Raw genomic sequence first — 18,017 nt, 5'->3', positions numbered from 1 at the left:
CATGAAGTTTGCCAGTGCAGAATGCTGAAAAACAGCCCAATGCCATGATGATCCCACCAACACACTTTACTGTCTGTATGGTGTTTTGGGGGTGATTTGCCTTTTGGCCTCCACAGTGTATTATGGCATCCAGAAGAATTTCATTTTGTCCCAACCACTATCCCAGTATTTCACAGGCTTGTCTAAATGTTGTTGAGCGAATGTTTAATGCTTTTGAACATGCTTTTTGTTCAGCAATGGATCTTGCATGGTGATTGTGCATACAGGCCATGGAGGGCAAGTGCATGACATTCTTTTCTTTGAAACAATTGTACCTGCTGATTCCAGGTCTTTCTTTAGTTCTCAACAGGTGGTTCTTGGCTCTTTGACAATGCTTCTGATAGCACTTTTTATTCCTCTGTCGGAAATCTTGCTGGTAGCACTTGGTTGTGGCCGGCTTATGATCAAATGATTTTTCTGTCTACTTCTGGATAATGACCCCAACAGTGCTCACTGGAACCTTCAGTAGTTCTGAAAATTATTCAGTAACCAATATAAGTGTTTTGCAACAATAAGGTTGCGATAGTCTTGAGACAGCTCACTGGTTTTACCCAGCATGAGATGTTTCTTGTTGGCACCTTAGTAATAAACACACCATTTTTGCAGATTACAATTTACGGGACTTCAGCTTGGTCTGGACAACACAGTCCTTGGAACTTAGAAGCTCAGATTCAACAGCAACCCTGTTAAATGTATCTGAAGTACAGTGGGGTATAAGAGGACCAGGATAAAAAAGGTTGGGAAGAGGAAGGAGCCATTCATGTATCCACCTGAAAAAGTTATTTGAGTGAAGGGAGGACCTAGAAGTGTAGGGCTTTGGAACAGATATGCCAGTGAAAAGGTTTAGCTTATTTAATGTGCTTTACTGGATCTTTTAAACTGCCCATTTGTTGTTCAACATAAGCAAACCATGCAGGAGAACCTGTTCATCCATAAGTCATTACTTATTTTTCAGTAGAAGTAGCAATATGGAGATTAAACTATAATAATAATAATAATAAATAATTTAAAATAATATTTAAAATAATAACTTAAACAAACCATAAGATAATAGTAAATTATAATTTAAAATAATAATACTTTAAAATCATTTGAAATTATAAAATAAAAAAATAATAATAATAATAATAATAATAATAATAATACGAATAATAAGAATAATAAGAATAAGAATAATAAGAATAATAAAATTAAAATAATGATAAAATAAAATAATAATAATAATAATAAAAAACACAAATAGCAAATTATTTTTTAGTTTATCTTTTAGGAATTTTTTGAGCTAATCAACATCATTTAAACATCTTGTCCCACAAAAAACAAAAGCCCCAGTTCACTTACATCAACAGAAAAATATAAAAAGCCCTGTCTACTCTGAAAATGAGTGGATTTTAATTATCACCAATTACAGAAGAAACAGTAAGAACTCACAATGTGGGTGCAGATCCGTTGTCTGCAAGGATCAGCCTTGGATGCTGCTGGATAGTGATGGGAGAGCTGGGACCAGAACCTGAACTGGCGGAGGACATGCTGGGCGGATGTATCTCCGACAGATAATCTGGAGTGGCGTCTACTTGTAGTGGTAACGGGTTTAGGTGGATATCATCTGTAATGGGTGTATCCATGATACCACACGTGAGGATGTGAGACAGACTGCAGTCGTCGCAAGTGCACCTGGGAGCAGAGAACAGACAGACGTGTACAGTCAGATAAAAGAAATAAATTACCATTTATTTATTTTTTTACTTATTTTTTTCTTGGAGAAGGTGATAATAAAAACAGCAACACTAAACTCTCCATAATTAGAAGCTGCAAAGACTAGTGTGCATACCAATTACCGACAGGCGGTGGCTTATACGAGGAGTGTTTGTAACACGTTCCCTATTCTAACAGCTTTCTAGGGATTTGTATCTCAAGTATAAACCTAGCAGATCAACACTTATAATATGATAAGCAAGAACCTACAGGGAAGGTGGTAGTGGGGACAGTCTCTCTGAAAAATGCCAAATAAAGCCCTGTGCGCACGCTGCGGTTTTTGCCACATTTTTTTTTGGGTGCAGTTTGTTGCCCAAAACTGCATGCATTTCCTTGCAGTTTTGGTTGCAGAAAAAAGCAGCAGCATGTAAATTCTTTGTGTTTTTGACCAGCGTTTTAGTTATACCCGGGATTGGCAGGTCTAACCGGGATTAAAAAAAAAAAAAAAAAAATATGTTTCTGGACCAAGTTGATCCCAAGTATCTGCCCGGATGCCGGTCCCCATAAGTCTAAGAAGACCAGAACCTGGCTCTTAAAAATAGTGATCGAAGGGAAAGGGGGATACTTTCCGAACCTCCGGCTCAGCTGGAACTGATCCCGCTGCCACTCTTCTTCTGGGGCCACTCATTAGCCTCATGCATATTTCACTGCTCTCCCCACTCATCGGCATCTGATTGGCTGCAGTCAGACTCCACTCCCAGACAGCATCTGTGACTGGTTGGAATCACACACACTGTCTGCAGGTCTATTGCTGTATAAAAAAAAAAAAAATTGGCCTAGGGACCCCCATATTATGATACCCAGGTCAGATACAGCCCTCGACTACTGGCTGCAGCCTCAAGCTGTGCGCTTATCTTGGCTATGGATTAGGAACCAAAAGGGGTGTTTTGGGGGGAGGGGGGTTAATAAAGTGGTGAAAGAGGGTGTTTTTTGTCTTATTTCAAATAAAGAATTTTTTTTCGGTGTTTGGCTTTACTTTCACTTCCAGATTAGTGATGGGGGGTCTCAGACGCCTCCCATTACTAATCTAGGGTTTAGTGGCAGCTGTGGGCTGACATTAACCCCTTATTACCATGATTGCCAACTGCCTCAGGGCAAATCAGTAATAGCTGGATATAATGCTGGGACTGTCGCATCTAATGGATGCAACAATCCTGGGCAGCTGCAGGCTACTATTTTTAGGCTGGAGGGCCCAAAAAGCACGGGTCTCCCCAGCCTGAGCATACCAGCCCCCAGCTGTCGGGCTCCATCATGACTGGGTATAAAAATTGGGGGGACCGCATGTTAGTTATTACATTTTTATTTTATTTTATTTAATAAACACCACGCATGCGGTTCTTGTTACTGTGATACACAGCCAAGATAAGAGCACAGCTGGGGGCTTTATCTATGCTGAGTAACACACTATGGGGGGACCCTACGCCAATTTATTTTTATACCGCGATAGACATGTAGAAAGGGTCTGTGATTTAAACCAATCACAGACGCTGTCTAGGGGCGGGGTCTGACTGCAGCCAATCAGATGCTGTTGCGTGGGGAAAGCAGTGACTATGCATGAAGCTAATAAGCGGTCCTGGAGGAAGATTGAGCGGCGTCAGGAGTAGGTCCAGCTGAGCTGGAGACTCGTTAAGTATTTCACTTGCTCCTATCCCCACAATACCTTCGACCACCATTTTTAAGTGCCGGATTCTTGTCCCCATAGATGTATATGGGTACCGGCATCCAGGCAGATACCTGGAATCAAATCCGGGCCTGAACTTTTTTGTTTTTAACCCCGATTAGTCCTGTCGATCCCGGGGTGTCGGAGTTTGCCCATGCGTGAGCACATAGCCTAAGTCTCAAATTGTATCCATCTATGAAATGGGCACAATCAAAGTGGAGAAGAAGCCATCAGGAATTATCTATTGGTAGATCGAAGGCTAGGTCCTGTTGCTCATCTCCAATCCAGTGTGTATTAATAGTCTAAAGATTGATAATGGCCATTGGTATTATTCCAATAGATTTCTGTAGCTATCTTTCTAGTTATCCCATAACCCAGTGGACTGTCACGTTCTGACTTGTACCCAGACATGCAAGGAACCCAAAAAATGATTAGCTATTGTGCCCCTTTCTCAGCTCAGTCATCTGTTACACTGGTGGATCAACTGCCTTTTGGCTTCAATTTATCATCTGATTTAATCCCTTCAATATTGCTTTAAAGGGAACCTGTCAGGTCCCCTCTGCCCTCCAACCCAGCAGCATTGATACCTGTATGGCCAAATTCCCAACCTAACCAGCGCCGCATACTGTTATTCACTAATATGAAGGTTTAAAAAAAAAAAAAAAAAAAATTATAAACCTCTGCTTTCCTCTTGCCAATTACGGCCTTGACTAGTCGTAGGGGCGTTAGTTCCCGACTAGTCGGGATTTTTTTCCTTGTTGTCACGCCCCTGTGGGTGTGAGAACATGATTTCCATGAGCCGCTGTCAGCGCCATCTTCTGAAAATCTCATGCATGACCGGAAGTTCGGAAAACTGTTTACATACACGTTTTCTGACCTTCCAGTCTGCACAGTGCAACTAAAGAAGCTGGGAAACGTACACCCGGCTTCAAAGGCATACTGATGCGGTCAAAATGAGCAAAGCACGCATGCGCAAAATTTCCAGGAGCTGGCACCAGCCTGTTGAAATCATGTCATCACGATCACAGATGCATGATAAGATGGAAAAAGGGCCGACTAGTCGGAGGAACTAACGCCCCTGCGACTAGTCAAGACCCTAATTAGAATAGGAACAGCGATCTTTATGTATGCCCAAATTCCCTCCCTAACCAGCCCTGTGTAACACTATTCACGGTTGACCACTACTTTTACATTGATGGCCTGGGATCTTTAGGATAGGTCATCAATTTCAGATCGTCTGGGGTCCGAAACCTAGCATATCAGCTGTTCTCGGTGCTGGCGGAGGCAGCTGGAAATGGTAAGTTCCGAAGCTGCTCAGTCTTCTGATACTGGCCGCGGCCGGGTACTGCACAGTCGCCGCCTATTCAGATCAATTGGAGGCAAATGTGCAGTACCCGGCCACAGCCACTATCAGTAAGAAGATGGAGCAGCTCCGGAAATGACCATTTCCGGCTGCTTGCTGCTGCCGCCGTCAAGAATCGCTGATCGGTTGGGGGTGTGGGGTGTCATTGATGACCTATCCTAAAGATCCCAGACCATCAATGTAAACGTAGTGGTCAACCTCTTTAATATTAGTGAATAGCGTTCTACAGGGCTGGTTAGGGAGGGAATTTGGGCATACATAAAGATCGCTGTGCCTATTCTAATTAGGGACTTGACTAGTCGCTGGGGCGTTAGTTCCTCCGATTACTTGGCCCTTTTTCCAAAGATAGGTCATCAATGTATAAGTAGTGGACAACCCCTCTAATATTATTGAATAGTGTTATCCAGGGCTGGTTAGGGAGGGAATTTGGGCATACAGGCATCAATATGCTGCTGAAATGGAGGACAGAGGACCTGACGTGTTCCTTTTAAAGAAAATTGCAATTTATTTTATGGGATGTAGGGGATTATTGATACAGGCAATCCATATATCTAAAAAAAAAAAAAAGCCAAGTCAGTTTGCCTTTTGTGTATAAAACAGAAATGAAACCCTGTAGGACGTGTGATTTGAGTATTCCTATCAAAGGAAAATCTGATAACCATCTACCCAGTCGCTGACTATATACATGTGACTGAAGTGAGCTGAGGGCATTAAAAAAAAATTGGGACCTTGGTATATTATATTTAGATTGCATTGGTTCAAAGGACAACAGAACATTCTGGTCATAGATGTCAATTAATGAAAGAATATAAGTGCTCCAAAACGAGAAGACAAGTCAGACACTAGCGCTGGAAAATAATGATTTTGCCAGAAGACTAAACTTGAGCACTCTTAACTCGTCTACAAACCAACTTTGCCAATCTAAGCATGGTCAACATCTTAAGGGCTGAGGGCTTATCTAATTCCAGAAAGTCCAATAAGCAGTTAGTATTTGCTGGCTTTGCTACACAGCTGTCCAAATTGGGCAATGGTGACCCTGTCATCCAACTGTTTAGCGCTGACCTACTACGTAATAGAGGAAGAAATCCGGTAATGTCGCACCTCCTCGCTTTGTTAGATCTTTGAAGAGTGGAAAATTTACGTTTGGATAAAAATCATATCGTCCACATAAAGCCCAATGGTATCCGTCCCGTCAGCTATAGCGATTCCCTTGGTTAGTGATGACAAGTGTATCCTGATTGCTAAAGTCTCAACCATTTACAAAGAGGGTTGGAGATAGGGGGTAGCCCTGTCTGTTGCCCATCTCCAGCGGGAAGGATGAAGATGAAATTTTATCACTACTTTCGCCCTAGGCGCCGCATATCACAGATGGATCCATTTACGAAACCTAGGGACAAATGCAAATTTCATAAGGCAGGACGATACAAAGAACCACTCTACAGAGTCAAATTTTTTTTTTACAGCATCTAGAGAGTCCAGTGCAGAATTGTTGTCAGGTATCAAGAACTATATTTAACAATAGACTCTTCTAATGTTGATAGAAGCGTTTATACCTGGCATAAATCCAGTCTCAAAGAGAGCTCCCTCGAGAGGCCTGCGAAAAGACCTCGGAGAGATGTGATGACTCAGCATCTGGCCACTTGTGTGGCGGGTGAACGATTCTTAATTAGGCCAGACTTCTTGTTCCTTTGTTCAGTAAATCAGACAAGTTAGCCTTTGTTTCACGTCAGACTGACCGGAGCCCTATGTTAAATGTCTATTGCCTCAGACCCCTTGCAGTCGGATTGAACTAGTGACCAATGTGAAAACAGCCAAAATACATTGAAATGAGAATAGAGGTATAAAAAGGAAAAAGGTCCTTGCTCCTGTCACCATAGTCATTCTACAGAACTTAAGACTTGTGTTCTTGGTGGGAATGTATGTTATGTTTTGGCCTGGTGGTGAACCAATAAAATCTTACAAAATGTGTGGTTCCCTCACCCTGTGGTTCTTTGAGTAGTGTTCTGCCCACGGGGAAGGCGTGCGGATGTTTAGTATGATGAGCCCTGGTACGTGCAATCTTTCTTAAGACAGCAAGGCCAGCGGACGAGAGCATCCACAGATAAGGTGCTAGAATATCCAAATTTGCTTGGTTACCCAATATTTACCTTGGTTACCAGCATACACCGCTTAGCGCTGGCTCCCTGCACACGTAGCCAGGGTAAATATCGGGTAACAAAGCAAAGCGATTTGCTTGGTTACCCGATATTTACCTTGGTTATTAGCGTACACCGCTTAGCACTGGCTCCCTGTATACGTAGCTAGGGTACACATCGGGTTACTAAGCAAAGCGCTTTGCTTAGTTACCCGATATTTACACTGGCTACATGTGCAGGGAGCCAGTGCTAAGCGGTGTATGCTGGTAACCAAGGTAAATATTGGGTAACCAAACAAACAGACAAAAAGGAGTGGGGATTGGCAGGTTTGAATTCTTGGGTGTAATATGTGACTGCTCAACTTCAACATATCCGTGGGTGGGACGTCCCCGGGGGCGTTGGCTGGGGGGGGGCTGGGGGAAGACATACTGTCTCAATCTCAGAAATCACCTTAAAAATCAACAAAGCAGTGGAGTTTCTAGAGGTTGATTGCCCACTTTGCTACTATAGTGAAAGGTGAAGGCGCAGGGTATTGAAGGGATTATGCAATCCAGTTCATTATGGAAGACGCTGTGGTTTACCTGGCACTAATGGAGATATCAGATATGTTCCAAGAGTAAATGGGAGGGGGACATAGGCCTATTGAGGATGGTCAGTGGCAGGAAATCCTGGATATAGCGCCGCAGTGATCCCCAGAGGCGCTCATCTATACGTGATACATCAGGTATATAGAAATCCATAGTTTCTATTTGACGTCAAACCAGATATGCTCCAGATGTAAGTTACATCCAGCAAATCCATTACACATGATCGGGTCCTATCCTAATTTGGAATGGTTTAGAAAGGAGTTCTAGAAATCATAAAACAGGATCTATAAAGTTAATGCAGCTCCTTCATCCTTTGCTTATATATTGGGATATGTGAAGGATCTAAACCACCAAACATGAAGGCCAAGCTGCAGTGTTGGGCATGCGGTATATGGCCAAGAAGGTAATAGCATAGTACAGGATACCAGACCAAGTGCCCACTAGTATGGAGTTCATCAATGAAAAACTGGGTGATAAAATTTGGAAAAAGGCATTTATACGAAAAGGAATTGCTAAAATTCGATAAGCTTTGGATCCCCCTGGATTGATGATTCGGACCTGGCATAATGGAGATATTGTCTGGGTCTCTTTTAGTAAATGGAAATGCCTGTTCTCGCGAACCCAAAAATATAAAATGTTATCTGCTGAATCCTCCATGATACATAATATTTTAGTTAGTTTAAAGAACATTTGAACAAAAACGAAAAACAATTGTCCGTGTATTGCAATACTTTTCTTGTTATTGTATTTTTCGGATTATAAGGCGCACTTTTCTTCCCAAAAATTTGGGAGGAAAATGAGCGGTGCGTCTTACAAGCAGGATGTAGCTTACTGGGGCGTGGTGGAGAATGGTCACAGTAAGCAGGAGCAATGCTGCGGGCTGTGCTTGCTGCGGGCTGGGAGGCAGGGACGGTGCGCTGTGCTTGCTGCGGGCTGGGAGGCAGGGACGGTGCGCTGTGCTTGCTGCGGGCTGGGAGGCAGGGATGGTGCGCCGTGCCTGCTGCGGGCTGGGAGGCAGGGATGGTGCGCCGTGCTTGCTGCGGGCTGGGAGGCAGGGATGGTGCGCCGTGCTTGCTGCGGGCTGGGAGGCAGGGACGGTGCGCCGTGCTTGCTGCGGGCTGGGAGGCAGGGACGGTGCGCTGTGCTTGCTGCGGGCTGGGAGGCAGGGACGGTGCGCTGTGCTTGCTGCGGGCTGGGAGGCAGGGGCCATCCTAAAAATGTTGGCGGTGCGGGCCTCAAATAATAGCACCCAGATTCGGCACATGCGCAGATTGAGCACTCGACTCAAGAGCTCATCTGCGCATGCGCAGCCTCCAGCCCACTGATCTCCCAGCAAGAGACTTAAGAAATGGCATCTGGAGGTGGTGCATGCACAGATGAGATCTCAGCTCATCATTGAGCAAGCGCAAACTCCGGGCGCCATTTCTTTAAACCCCCCGCCGCCAACAATTTCTGGATGTTCCTGCCTCACAATGCCCACAGTGAGCATCATGGACACCTGCCGCATTGCCCTTGACCTTAACCGCCCCCTGTGACCCTGCACCACCACTGCTGCTGTCCCTCCTCGGTAAGACACCACCGGATTAAAAAACATACCCCATATTTTATTTTTTCACAAAATTTGGGGTGAGTCTTATAAAACGAAAAAAAGAGAATTTTGTTTACTTACCGTAAATTCTTTTTCTTATAGTTCCGACATGGGAGACCCAGACCACGGGTGTATAGCTTCTGCCTCCGGAGGACACACAAAGTACTACACTAAAAAGTGTAGCTCCTCCCTCCGAGCATATACACCCCCTGGATGACCATATCCAGCCAGTTTAGTGCAAAAGCTGAAGGAGAATAGCCACCCACAAGTAGAGATAGAGTAAAACCCGGAACAACCGGAACCTCTGTCTACAACAACAGCCGGTGAAAACACACGGAACAAGAACTGCCAACAGGCAACAGGGAGGGTGCTGGGTCTCCCATGTCGGAACTATAAGAAAAAGAATTTACGGTAAGTAAACAAAATTCTCTTTTTCTTCATCGTTCCTTATGGGAGACCCAGACCATGGGACGTCTCAAAGCAGTCCATGGGTGGGTAATAAACAGAACTGCGAAGTAGGCAAAACCTAACTTCACAAATGGGCAACAGCCGCCTGAAGGATGCGTCTGCCCAAGCTCGCATCTGCCGAAGCATGAGCATGCACTTGATAGTGCTTCGAAAAGGTGTGCAGACTAGACCAAGTGGCAGCCTGACAGACTTGCTGAGCCGTAGCCTGGTGCCTGAAAGCCCAAGAGGCACCGACAGCTCTGGTAGAGTGCACCTTAATCCCCGGCGGGGGAGGCACCTGAGTACATTGGTAGGCATCAGAGATGGCCGACCTAATCCAACGAGCTAGGGTCGGTTTAGAAGCCGAGAGACCCTTGCGCTGACCTGTGGTCAACACAAAAAGAGAGGTGCACCGCCTGAGAGCAGCGGTGCGTGACACATAGATCCGGAGCGCCCGCACCAAATCTAAAGTATGCAACGCTTTCTCAAAGCGATGCACAGGGGCCGGACAAAGAGAAGGCAATGAAATGTCCTGGTTAAGGTGGAAAGGAGACACCACCTTAGGGAGAAAGTCCGGAGTCGGACGGAGGACCACCTTGTCTTGGTGAAAAACCAAAAAGGGTGACTCCGAAGAGAGCGTAGCCAAATCAGAAACTCTCCTGAGAGAAGTTATGGCCACCAGAAAGACCACTTTCTGTGAAAGACAAGACAAAGAAACCTCCCTAAGAGGCTCAAAGGGGGGTTTCTGTAAGGCCGTGAGGACCAGATTAAGGTCCCAGGGATCCAAAGGCTGCCGGTATGGAGGAATGATGTGAGATGCGCCCTGCATGAAGGTGCGCACCTGGGCCAGTCGGGCGATACGCCGCTGGAACAACACTGACAGAGCCGAGACCTGTCCCTTGAGGGAATTGAGGGATAGTCCTAGCTGCAGACCGGACTGTAGAAAGGACAGGATGGTCGGCAAGGAAAAAGGCCAAGGAGCATGCCCGGAAGAGCGACACCAGGACAGGAAAATCCTCCAAGTCCTGTGGTAAATCCTGGCCGAGGAAGACTTCCGAGCCTGAGTCATAGTGGAAATGACTTCAGAAGGAATGCCGGAAGCCGTCAGGATCCAGGACTCAAGAGCCACGCCGTCAATCTGAGAGCCGCAGAATTCTGGCGGAAAAACGGACCTTGTGAGAGAAGGTCTGGGCGGTCCGGGAGATGCCACGGCACCTCTACGGACAGACGGAGCAGGTCTGGGTACCAAGCTCGCCTGGGCCAGTCTGGAGCAATGATAATGACCCGACGGCCCTCCATCCTGATCTTGCGCAGGACTCTGGGCAAGAGAGCTAGAGGGGGAAACACGTAAGCCAGACGGAACTGGGACCAATCCTGAACCAGCGCGTCCGCTGCCAAGGCCTGAGGATCGTGGGAGCGAGCCACGTAAACCGGGACCTTGTTGTTGTGCCGGGATGCCATTAGGTCCACTTCCGGAGTGCCCCACTTGCGGCAGATTGACCGGAACACTGCCGGATGCAGGGCCCACTCGCCGCTGTCCACGGTTTGACGGCTGAGATAATCTGCCTCCCAGTTTTCTACGCCTGGGATGTGGACTGCGGATATGGTGGACTTGGAGTCCTCCGTCCACTGAAGGATACGTTGAACCTCCAACATTGCCAGGCGGCTGCGAGTCCCGCCCTGGTGATTGATGTAGGCAACTGCTGTCGCGTTGTCTGACTGGACTCGAATGTGCTTGCCCGCCAACAGGTGGTGAAAGGCTACGAGAGCTAGGAGCACAGCTCTGATTTCCAGCACATTGATCGAGAGGGCTGATTCGGACGGAGTCCAAGTGCCCTGTGCTCGGTGGTGGAGAAATACTGCTCCCCAGCCGGATAGACTGGCATCCGTGGTGAGAATCACCCAGGACGGGATCAGGAAGGAGCGTCCCTGAGACAGAGAGAGGGGCCGAAGCCACCACTGAAGAGAGCTCCTGGTCTGTGGCGACAGAGCCACCAACCTGTGCAAGGAAGAAGTCCGCTTGTCCCAACAGCGGAGAATGTCCAGCTGCAGAGGACGCAGATGGAACTGGGCAAAGGGAACCGCTTCCAATGACGCCACCATCTGACCCAGCACCTGCATGAGGTGCCTGATGGAATGACGGCGGGGCCTCAACAGAGAGCGCACCGCCAGACGGAGGGACTGCTGTTTGACTAAGGGCAGCTTCACAAGTGCCGGCAGAGTCTCGAATTGCATCCCTAGGTACGTAAGTTTCTGTGTCGGGGTCAGAGTGGACTTGGGCAGATTGACAAGCCACCCGAATTGAACAAGCGTGGCGAGAGTGAGCGAGACACTCCGCTGACAGTCTGCACTGGACGAAGCCTTGACTAGAAGGTCGTCCAGGTAAGGAATCACTGCCAACCCCTGGAGGTGCAGAACCGCAACCACTGCTGCCATGACCTTGGTGAATACTCGAGGGGCCGTGGCTAACCCGAAGGGGAGAGCCACGAATTGGAAATGTTCCTCTCCGATTGCAAAACGTAGCCAACGCTGGTGTGAAACCGCAATTGGCACATGCAAATAGGCATCTCTGATGTCGATGGATGCTAGAAAATCTCCTTGGGTCATTGAGGCAATGACTGATCGCAGAGATTCCATGCGAAAGTGCCGCACCTGAACATGCTTGTTGAGAAGCTTGAGATCCAGGATGGGCCGGAAGGAACCGTCCTTTTTGGGGACTAGGAAGAAATTTGAGTAGAAACCTCTGAACCGTTCCCGGGCGGGAACCGATACAATTACTCCGTTGGCCTGCAAGGATGCCACGGCCTGAGAGAAGGCGGCGGCCTTTGAGCAGGGAGGAGTGGACAGAAAAAATCTGTTTGGCGGGCTGGAAGAGAATTCTATCCTGTACCCGTGGGAGATGATATCCCGCACCCACTGATCGGAGACGTGTTGAAACCACACGTCGCCAAAGTGGGAGAGCCTGCCACCGACTAAGGACGCTGCTGGCGCGGCCAGATAGTCAAGAGGAGGCTGCCTTAGTGGCAGCGGCTCCTCCGTTCTTCTGGGGACGCGGCTTCGTGCGCCAGCTGGTTTTTCGATCCCTGGCTGAGTTAGTGGACAAGGCTGAGTGCTTAGAGGATGACCAGTTAGAGGAACGAAAAGAACGAAACCTCGACTGGTTCCTGCCCTGGACAGGTTTCCTGGTTTTAGTTTGTGGCAAGGAAGTACTCTTCCCGCCAGTAGCTTCCTTAATAATTTCATCCAGTTGTTCACCGAACAGCCGGGGCCCTGCAAAAGGGAGCCCAGCAAGGTACTTCTTGGAAGAAGCGTCTGCTTTCCACTCTCGAAGCCACAAGATCCTGCGGATCGCGAGGGAATTAGCGGAAGCCACCGCCGTGCGGTGAGAAGCCTCCAGAATGGCAGACATGGCATAGGATGAAAAGGCCGAAGCCTGGGAAGTTAAGGCAACCATTTTGGGCATAGAGTCCCTGGTGAGGGAATGCATCTCCGCCAGAGAAGCAGAAACGGCCTTAAGAGCCCACACTGCTGCAAAAGACGGGGGGAACGAGGCCCCTGCCGCTTCATATACAGATTTGGCCAGCAGGTCAACCTGGCGGTCAGTGGAATCCTTAAGTGAGGTGCCATCCGCCACAGATACAACTGTCCGGGCTGAGATTCTAGACACCGGAGGATCCACCTTAGGTGAATGAGCCCACTCCTTGACCACCTCTGGTGGAAAGGGAAAACGGTCATCAGAACTACGCTTTGGAAAGCGTTTGTCAGGACAGGCCCTGGGTTTGGTCACAGTGGCCTGAAAACTGGAGTGGTTAAAAAACATACTCCTTGCTCTCTTAGGTGAGGTAAACTGGTGTTTTTCTACCAGAGAGGCTTGTTCCTCTGACACTGGTGGATTGAGGTTCAGTACGGAATTAATGGACGCAATTAAATCACTAACATCCGCATCACCTTCGGTTAGATCAATGGGGTACATAGAGGTAGCGTCCGAGCCCACAGTAAAGGCACCCTCCTCGCCCTGCGATTCAGCTCGTGAATCAGAGCCGTGGGACGAGGAAGGAGAAGAGTCCCTGCGTCTCCGTTTAGGAGGACGGGGTCTGGGAACAGAGGAAAAATCCTCTGTGAGCTCTGCAGAGCGAGTCGGAGCAGCGGAGGCGCCATGAGAAGGGGGCTGATGCATGGTCAGCAGAGTCCGGGATAGCTGTCCCATGGAGTCGGCAAAGGACTGGGAGATAGCATTAGAAAACGATGCTACCCAAGCCGGGGGTTCAGCCACCGGGGCCGGAGCAGCCGGAGGGACCACTGGGGAGACTCTAGCCTGAGGCACCACCATGTTAGAGCAGGCATCACAATGTGGATATGTGCTCGGTTCAGGCAGTATGAGCTTACATGCAGTGCATATAGAGTAAAGCCTTGCAGCCTTGCTCCTAGTGAGAGACATGCTGCTGAGGTGGAGGTTCTGCAGTAAAGAACACACTCCTTCAGAATTACCCCCAGAGAGTGTATAAAAAAGTCCACAACCAGAGGTTGTGGCTTACCAGACCGTTTTGTGTGCCCTCCGTTTCCACAGCTTGGACCCCCAGACAGATTGCAGAGCTGCTGCAGCCAGCGCCGATCAGCATGTGAACGCTGAGAAAATGGCGCCGGAGTGAGGAGGGGGGGTGGGGCTAGGTCCAAGAGCGGGAACCGGAGGACCAAGGAGAGATACAGGGGAGGGAAACATCTCCTCAGGGAGGAGTGTCCTCCCCTATGCTGAACGGCCGGTGGGCGGCGCCGCACTGTTCCCCTGCATGACTGACATGCAGGGGCAGTGAAACCGAAAGTAGGCCGCAGCCGAAGCCGGGGCCTAAATTTTTACATGCGGCCGACAAGCAGGCACCCTCGGCGCGGTTCTCAGGAAAAAAACCAGAGAACCGGCCGGAAACCACATACAAGTTAAAAAACACACTCTCCCCACAATAAATGTACAAGGGACCCCTGAATAACGTCTCAATACTTAGCTTATGAGACGCAGGGCCAGGTCTTTGAGGGGTGAGCACTCCGTCCAGGCAGGGACCTATGAGGGCTGCGGATGGAGACCGGTCTCCTGCAAAGCAGTGAGAACCGTGATGGCTCCCACTTCAAGCCAGAGCCCGAGGGATGGTGAAGGAGCACGGCATGTAAGGCTCCAGCCTTGTAAAATCAACCTTAACAGCACCGCCGACACAGTGGGGTGAGAAGGGACATGCCGGGAGTCCAGCTTGGACCCGCTTTTCTTCCAATTCTTTAAAATCAAAAATCAGATGAGAATGCATGTGTGTGTGACCTCCTGAAACACAAAGCATTAAACTGGCTGGATATGGTCATCCAGGGGGTGTATATGCTCGGAGGGAAAAGCTACACTTTTTAGTGTAGTACTTTGTGTGTCCTCCGGAGGCAGAAGCTATACACCCGTGGTCTGGGTCTCCCATAAGGAACGATGAAGAAAATACGGTATTTTGGCGTGTTGAGGGTTGGGAAGGGTGTGGGACTGGGAAATTTTGTTTGTATTGAAATTTTTGAAAATTGTAATTAACATTTGTATAAAAGAAAAAAAAAATTTGTTTACGGCTTATAAACAAAATCGAAAAACCGCTGGATCACCAGAAGCATAAAGAGGAAAGTAGCATTTATAATGCGATTTTATAACATTTGGAGCACTGCCACAATTGGATAACCCCTTTTGGACCCAATGGGGAGGACGAGAGCCTAAAAAGAATGAGATGCTGGCTGTATCATAACGGCGGAGTACACAGACCAGAAGTTCTACTGACGGCAATAAACCCACCTCCTCCTGTAGTTACAGTTCGGACAGTCGGACATACACATCCGCGTGGACAGCATGTGTCTCATTTTGTCTGCGAAGTTGTTCTCTCCAGTTAATGCCTTCTTGTTGTTTAACTGAGGAAAAGAAACAAAAATAATCTAATATGAAGTTATATATTAAAAAAAACAGGATCCTAACTTATTGCTCCGCTTTGGTCGTCCATGAGTTGTGACAAATTTGCAGCGTTTCCTCCAGTGCTCTTTTTAGCAGGTTTCACACAATCGACATTGATGGTTCTAGTACAAACCACGATGTCTGGATCGGCCGAGGATATGAGGATGCCAAGTTCAGAGGCCTGGAGCCCCCCGCCAGCCCGGACATTTCGGTCCTTACTCTGACTGTAAATGTCAGAAGTGTGAAAGCGGCCATGTGTGGAGAAATGTCATTACATAAGGATAACAAAGGACAAGAACAGTCACGGGACAAGCAATCAATTACAGCTACACGGCAACTTTGTGCGACACCAAGATTTCCATTTGGCACCGGGACATTGCACATATGAGGTGCACCAGAACTTACTGCAACTGGGACGTGACTAGTGCGACTCTCAGCAAGATATACATTCACTTTTTTTTTTTCTTAGTGTGTAATGAAATCCCCCCCTAGCATAGTCATGCCACGTCAACAACGGTGAGGCGCACGTCAACAACGGTGAGGCGCACGTCAACAACGGTGAGGCGCACGTCAACAACGGTGAGGCGCACGTCAACAACGGTGAGGCGCACGTCAACAACGGTGAGGCGCACGTCAACAACGGTGAGGCGCACGTCAACAACGGTGAGGCGCACGTCAACAACGGTGAGGCGCACGTCAACAACGGTGAGGCGCACGTCAACAACGGTGAGGCGCACGTCAACAACGGTGAGGCGCACGTCAACAACGGTGAGGCGCACGTCAACAACGGTGAGGCGCACGTCAACAACGGTGAGGCGCACGTCAACAACGGTGAGGCGCACGTCAACAACGGTGAGGCGCACGTCAACAACGGTGAGGCGCACGTCAACAACGGTGAGGCGCACGTCAACAACGGTGAGGTGCACGTCAACAACGGTAAGGTGCGGACAATTGGCACGCAATTCTAGCCCACACGACTTATGGATCTTGTTGTAGCGGGAAAGTCACTGTGTAGCCACAGCCTCATGGAAATGACACGGATATGGATGCAAGATATAATAATGCAGTAAAAACATGAAAAATACATAAAGCAGGCAGACATACACATTAATGGCAAATACAAAGAAATATCTGGGCCAGGAGCACACACAATGAAGTACTGAGAATGAGCTGAATGTCCAGTGGTCATGTGGCAGGAATGGACGATTGCCGGAAGGCCCCGTCACCTAGAAATCTAAGAATCTCACTAGTAAGGTTGGAAAAATCAATTTCAAATTGGCTCCGCTGACGTCAATGGAATGGAAGAGCAATAACATAACCCAGTGCGGAGCGGATCATGGAAGGGAGAAAAGTAGCCATGTTTTCAGCATCCAGCACGTGACCACCTCTCCGATCCAGGGCACCAGCAGCACATATGTATGGCATAAAGGTCTATAGCACGTCCCTATAGGCAATATCTCCACTGCACACTGGACCTTATATACTGTAATTGTAGTGCTACATAGTGACGTAAAAGGGAACACGGCCAGTTATTACTTTTCCTGAAACACTCCAGCGTTTCAGAGAAAATCTACTTTACAGATCCGGCAGAGGACGAGACTAGTCCAGTGACGGCTACTCCCAGCGCCACGCCACACCTGTCAATCACTCCTAGCAGAACTGGGAAAAGCCGGCCAGTGAGGGTGCCAGAATAATCTATGTAATATGTATCAAAGGGCTTTTATCTACTCTAAAGTCTGACTGTTTAATGAGCCTTGCCATATGACAACACAATGACTGGCAGATTGCAAAGACGTCTGCAGATGGGAGGTTTGTTACCTTCTGGAGAAGACCCTGGTTTAGACAACTATAGAATTGATGAGGCTCACTTAACAGGGGGTTGTCTGGGACTATTTTACATTGAAGCACTTAAGGTAGGTAGTTGTTGACCACCTGCCTGTTCTGCCCGGGCGCTGCTGTCTGCCGGCACACACCGCTCCTACCAGAAATGTGTGACTTCCACTGACAACATGTCAACAGGACAGCAGCTTCTCTTCCGCTCTGTTGACTGACTGGGTGTAAGGGTCACACTAAGCGACGCAACCAGCGATCCCACCAGCGATCTGACCTGGCAGGGATCGCTGGAGCATCGCTACATGGTCGCTGGTGAGCGGTCAATCAGGCAGATCTCCACAGCGATCAGAGATCAGCCACCAGCAACCTGTATAAAACGACTCTGTGCTTCGTAACCATGGTACGTATCGGGTTACTAAGCAAAGCGCTTTGCTTCGATACCCGATATGTACCTTTGTTACCAGCATCCGCAGCTGCCAGAAGCCGACTCCCTGCACACATAACCATGGTACACATCGGGTTACTAAGCAAAGCGCCTTGCTTGGATACCAGATATGTACCTTGGTTACCAGCGTCCGCAGCTGCCAGAAGCCGACTCCCTGCTCACATAACCATGGTACACATCGGGTTACTAAGCAAAGCGCTTTGCTTCGA

General features: G+C 48.2%; 1 protein-coding gene across 2 annotated transcripts in view; it reads right to left on the bottom strand.

Moving 5' to 3' along the window:
* Positions 1-18,017, bottom strand: part of FAM193A (family with sequence similarity 193 member A) — a 239,018-nt gene that overhangs the window by 112,043 nt on the left and 108,958 nt on the right. For both annotated transcript variants that reach the window (XM_075346817.1, XM_075346818.1), the window contains 2 exons: positions 15,378-15,490; positions 1,471-1,713 (listed from right to left, as the gene is read on the bottom strand). In XM_075346817.1, the coding sequence (XP_075202932.1) occupies positions 1,471-1,713; positions 15,378-15,490 (356 nt within the window). The remainder of the gene's footprint in view (positions 1-1,470; positions 1,714-15,377; positions 15,491-18,017) is intronic.

The sequence above is a fragment of the Anomaloglossus baeobatrachus genome, chromosome 1, assembly GCF_048569485.1.
Source record: "Anomaloglossus baeobatrachus isolate aAnoBae1 chromosome 1, aAnoBae1.hap1, whole genome shotgun sequence".
NCBI lineage: Eukaryota > Metazoa > Chordata > Amphibia > Anura > Aromobatidae > Anomaloglossus > Anomaloglossus baeobatrachus.
Note: the sequence above shows the minus strand (reverse complement) of the source record. Positions and strands in the feature narration are given on the sequence as shown.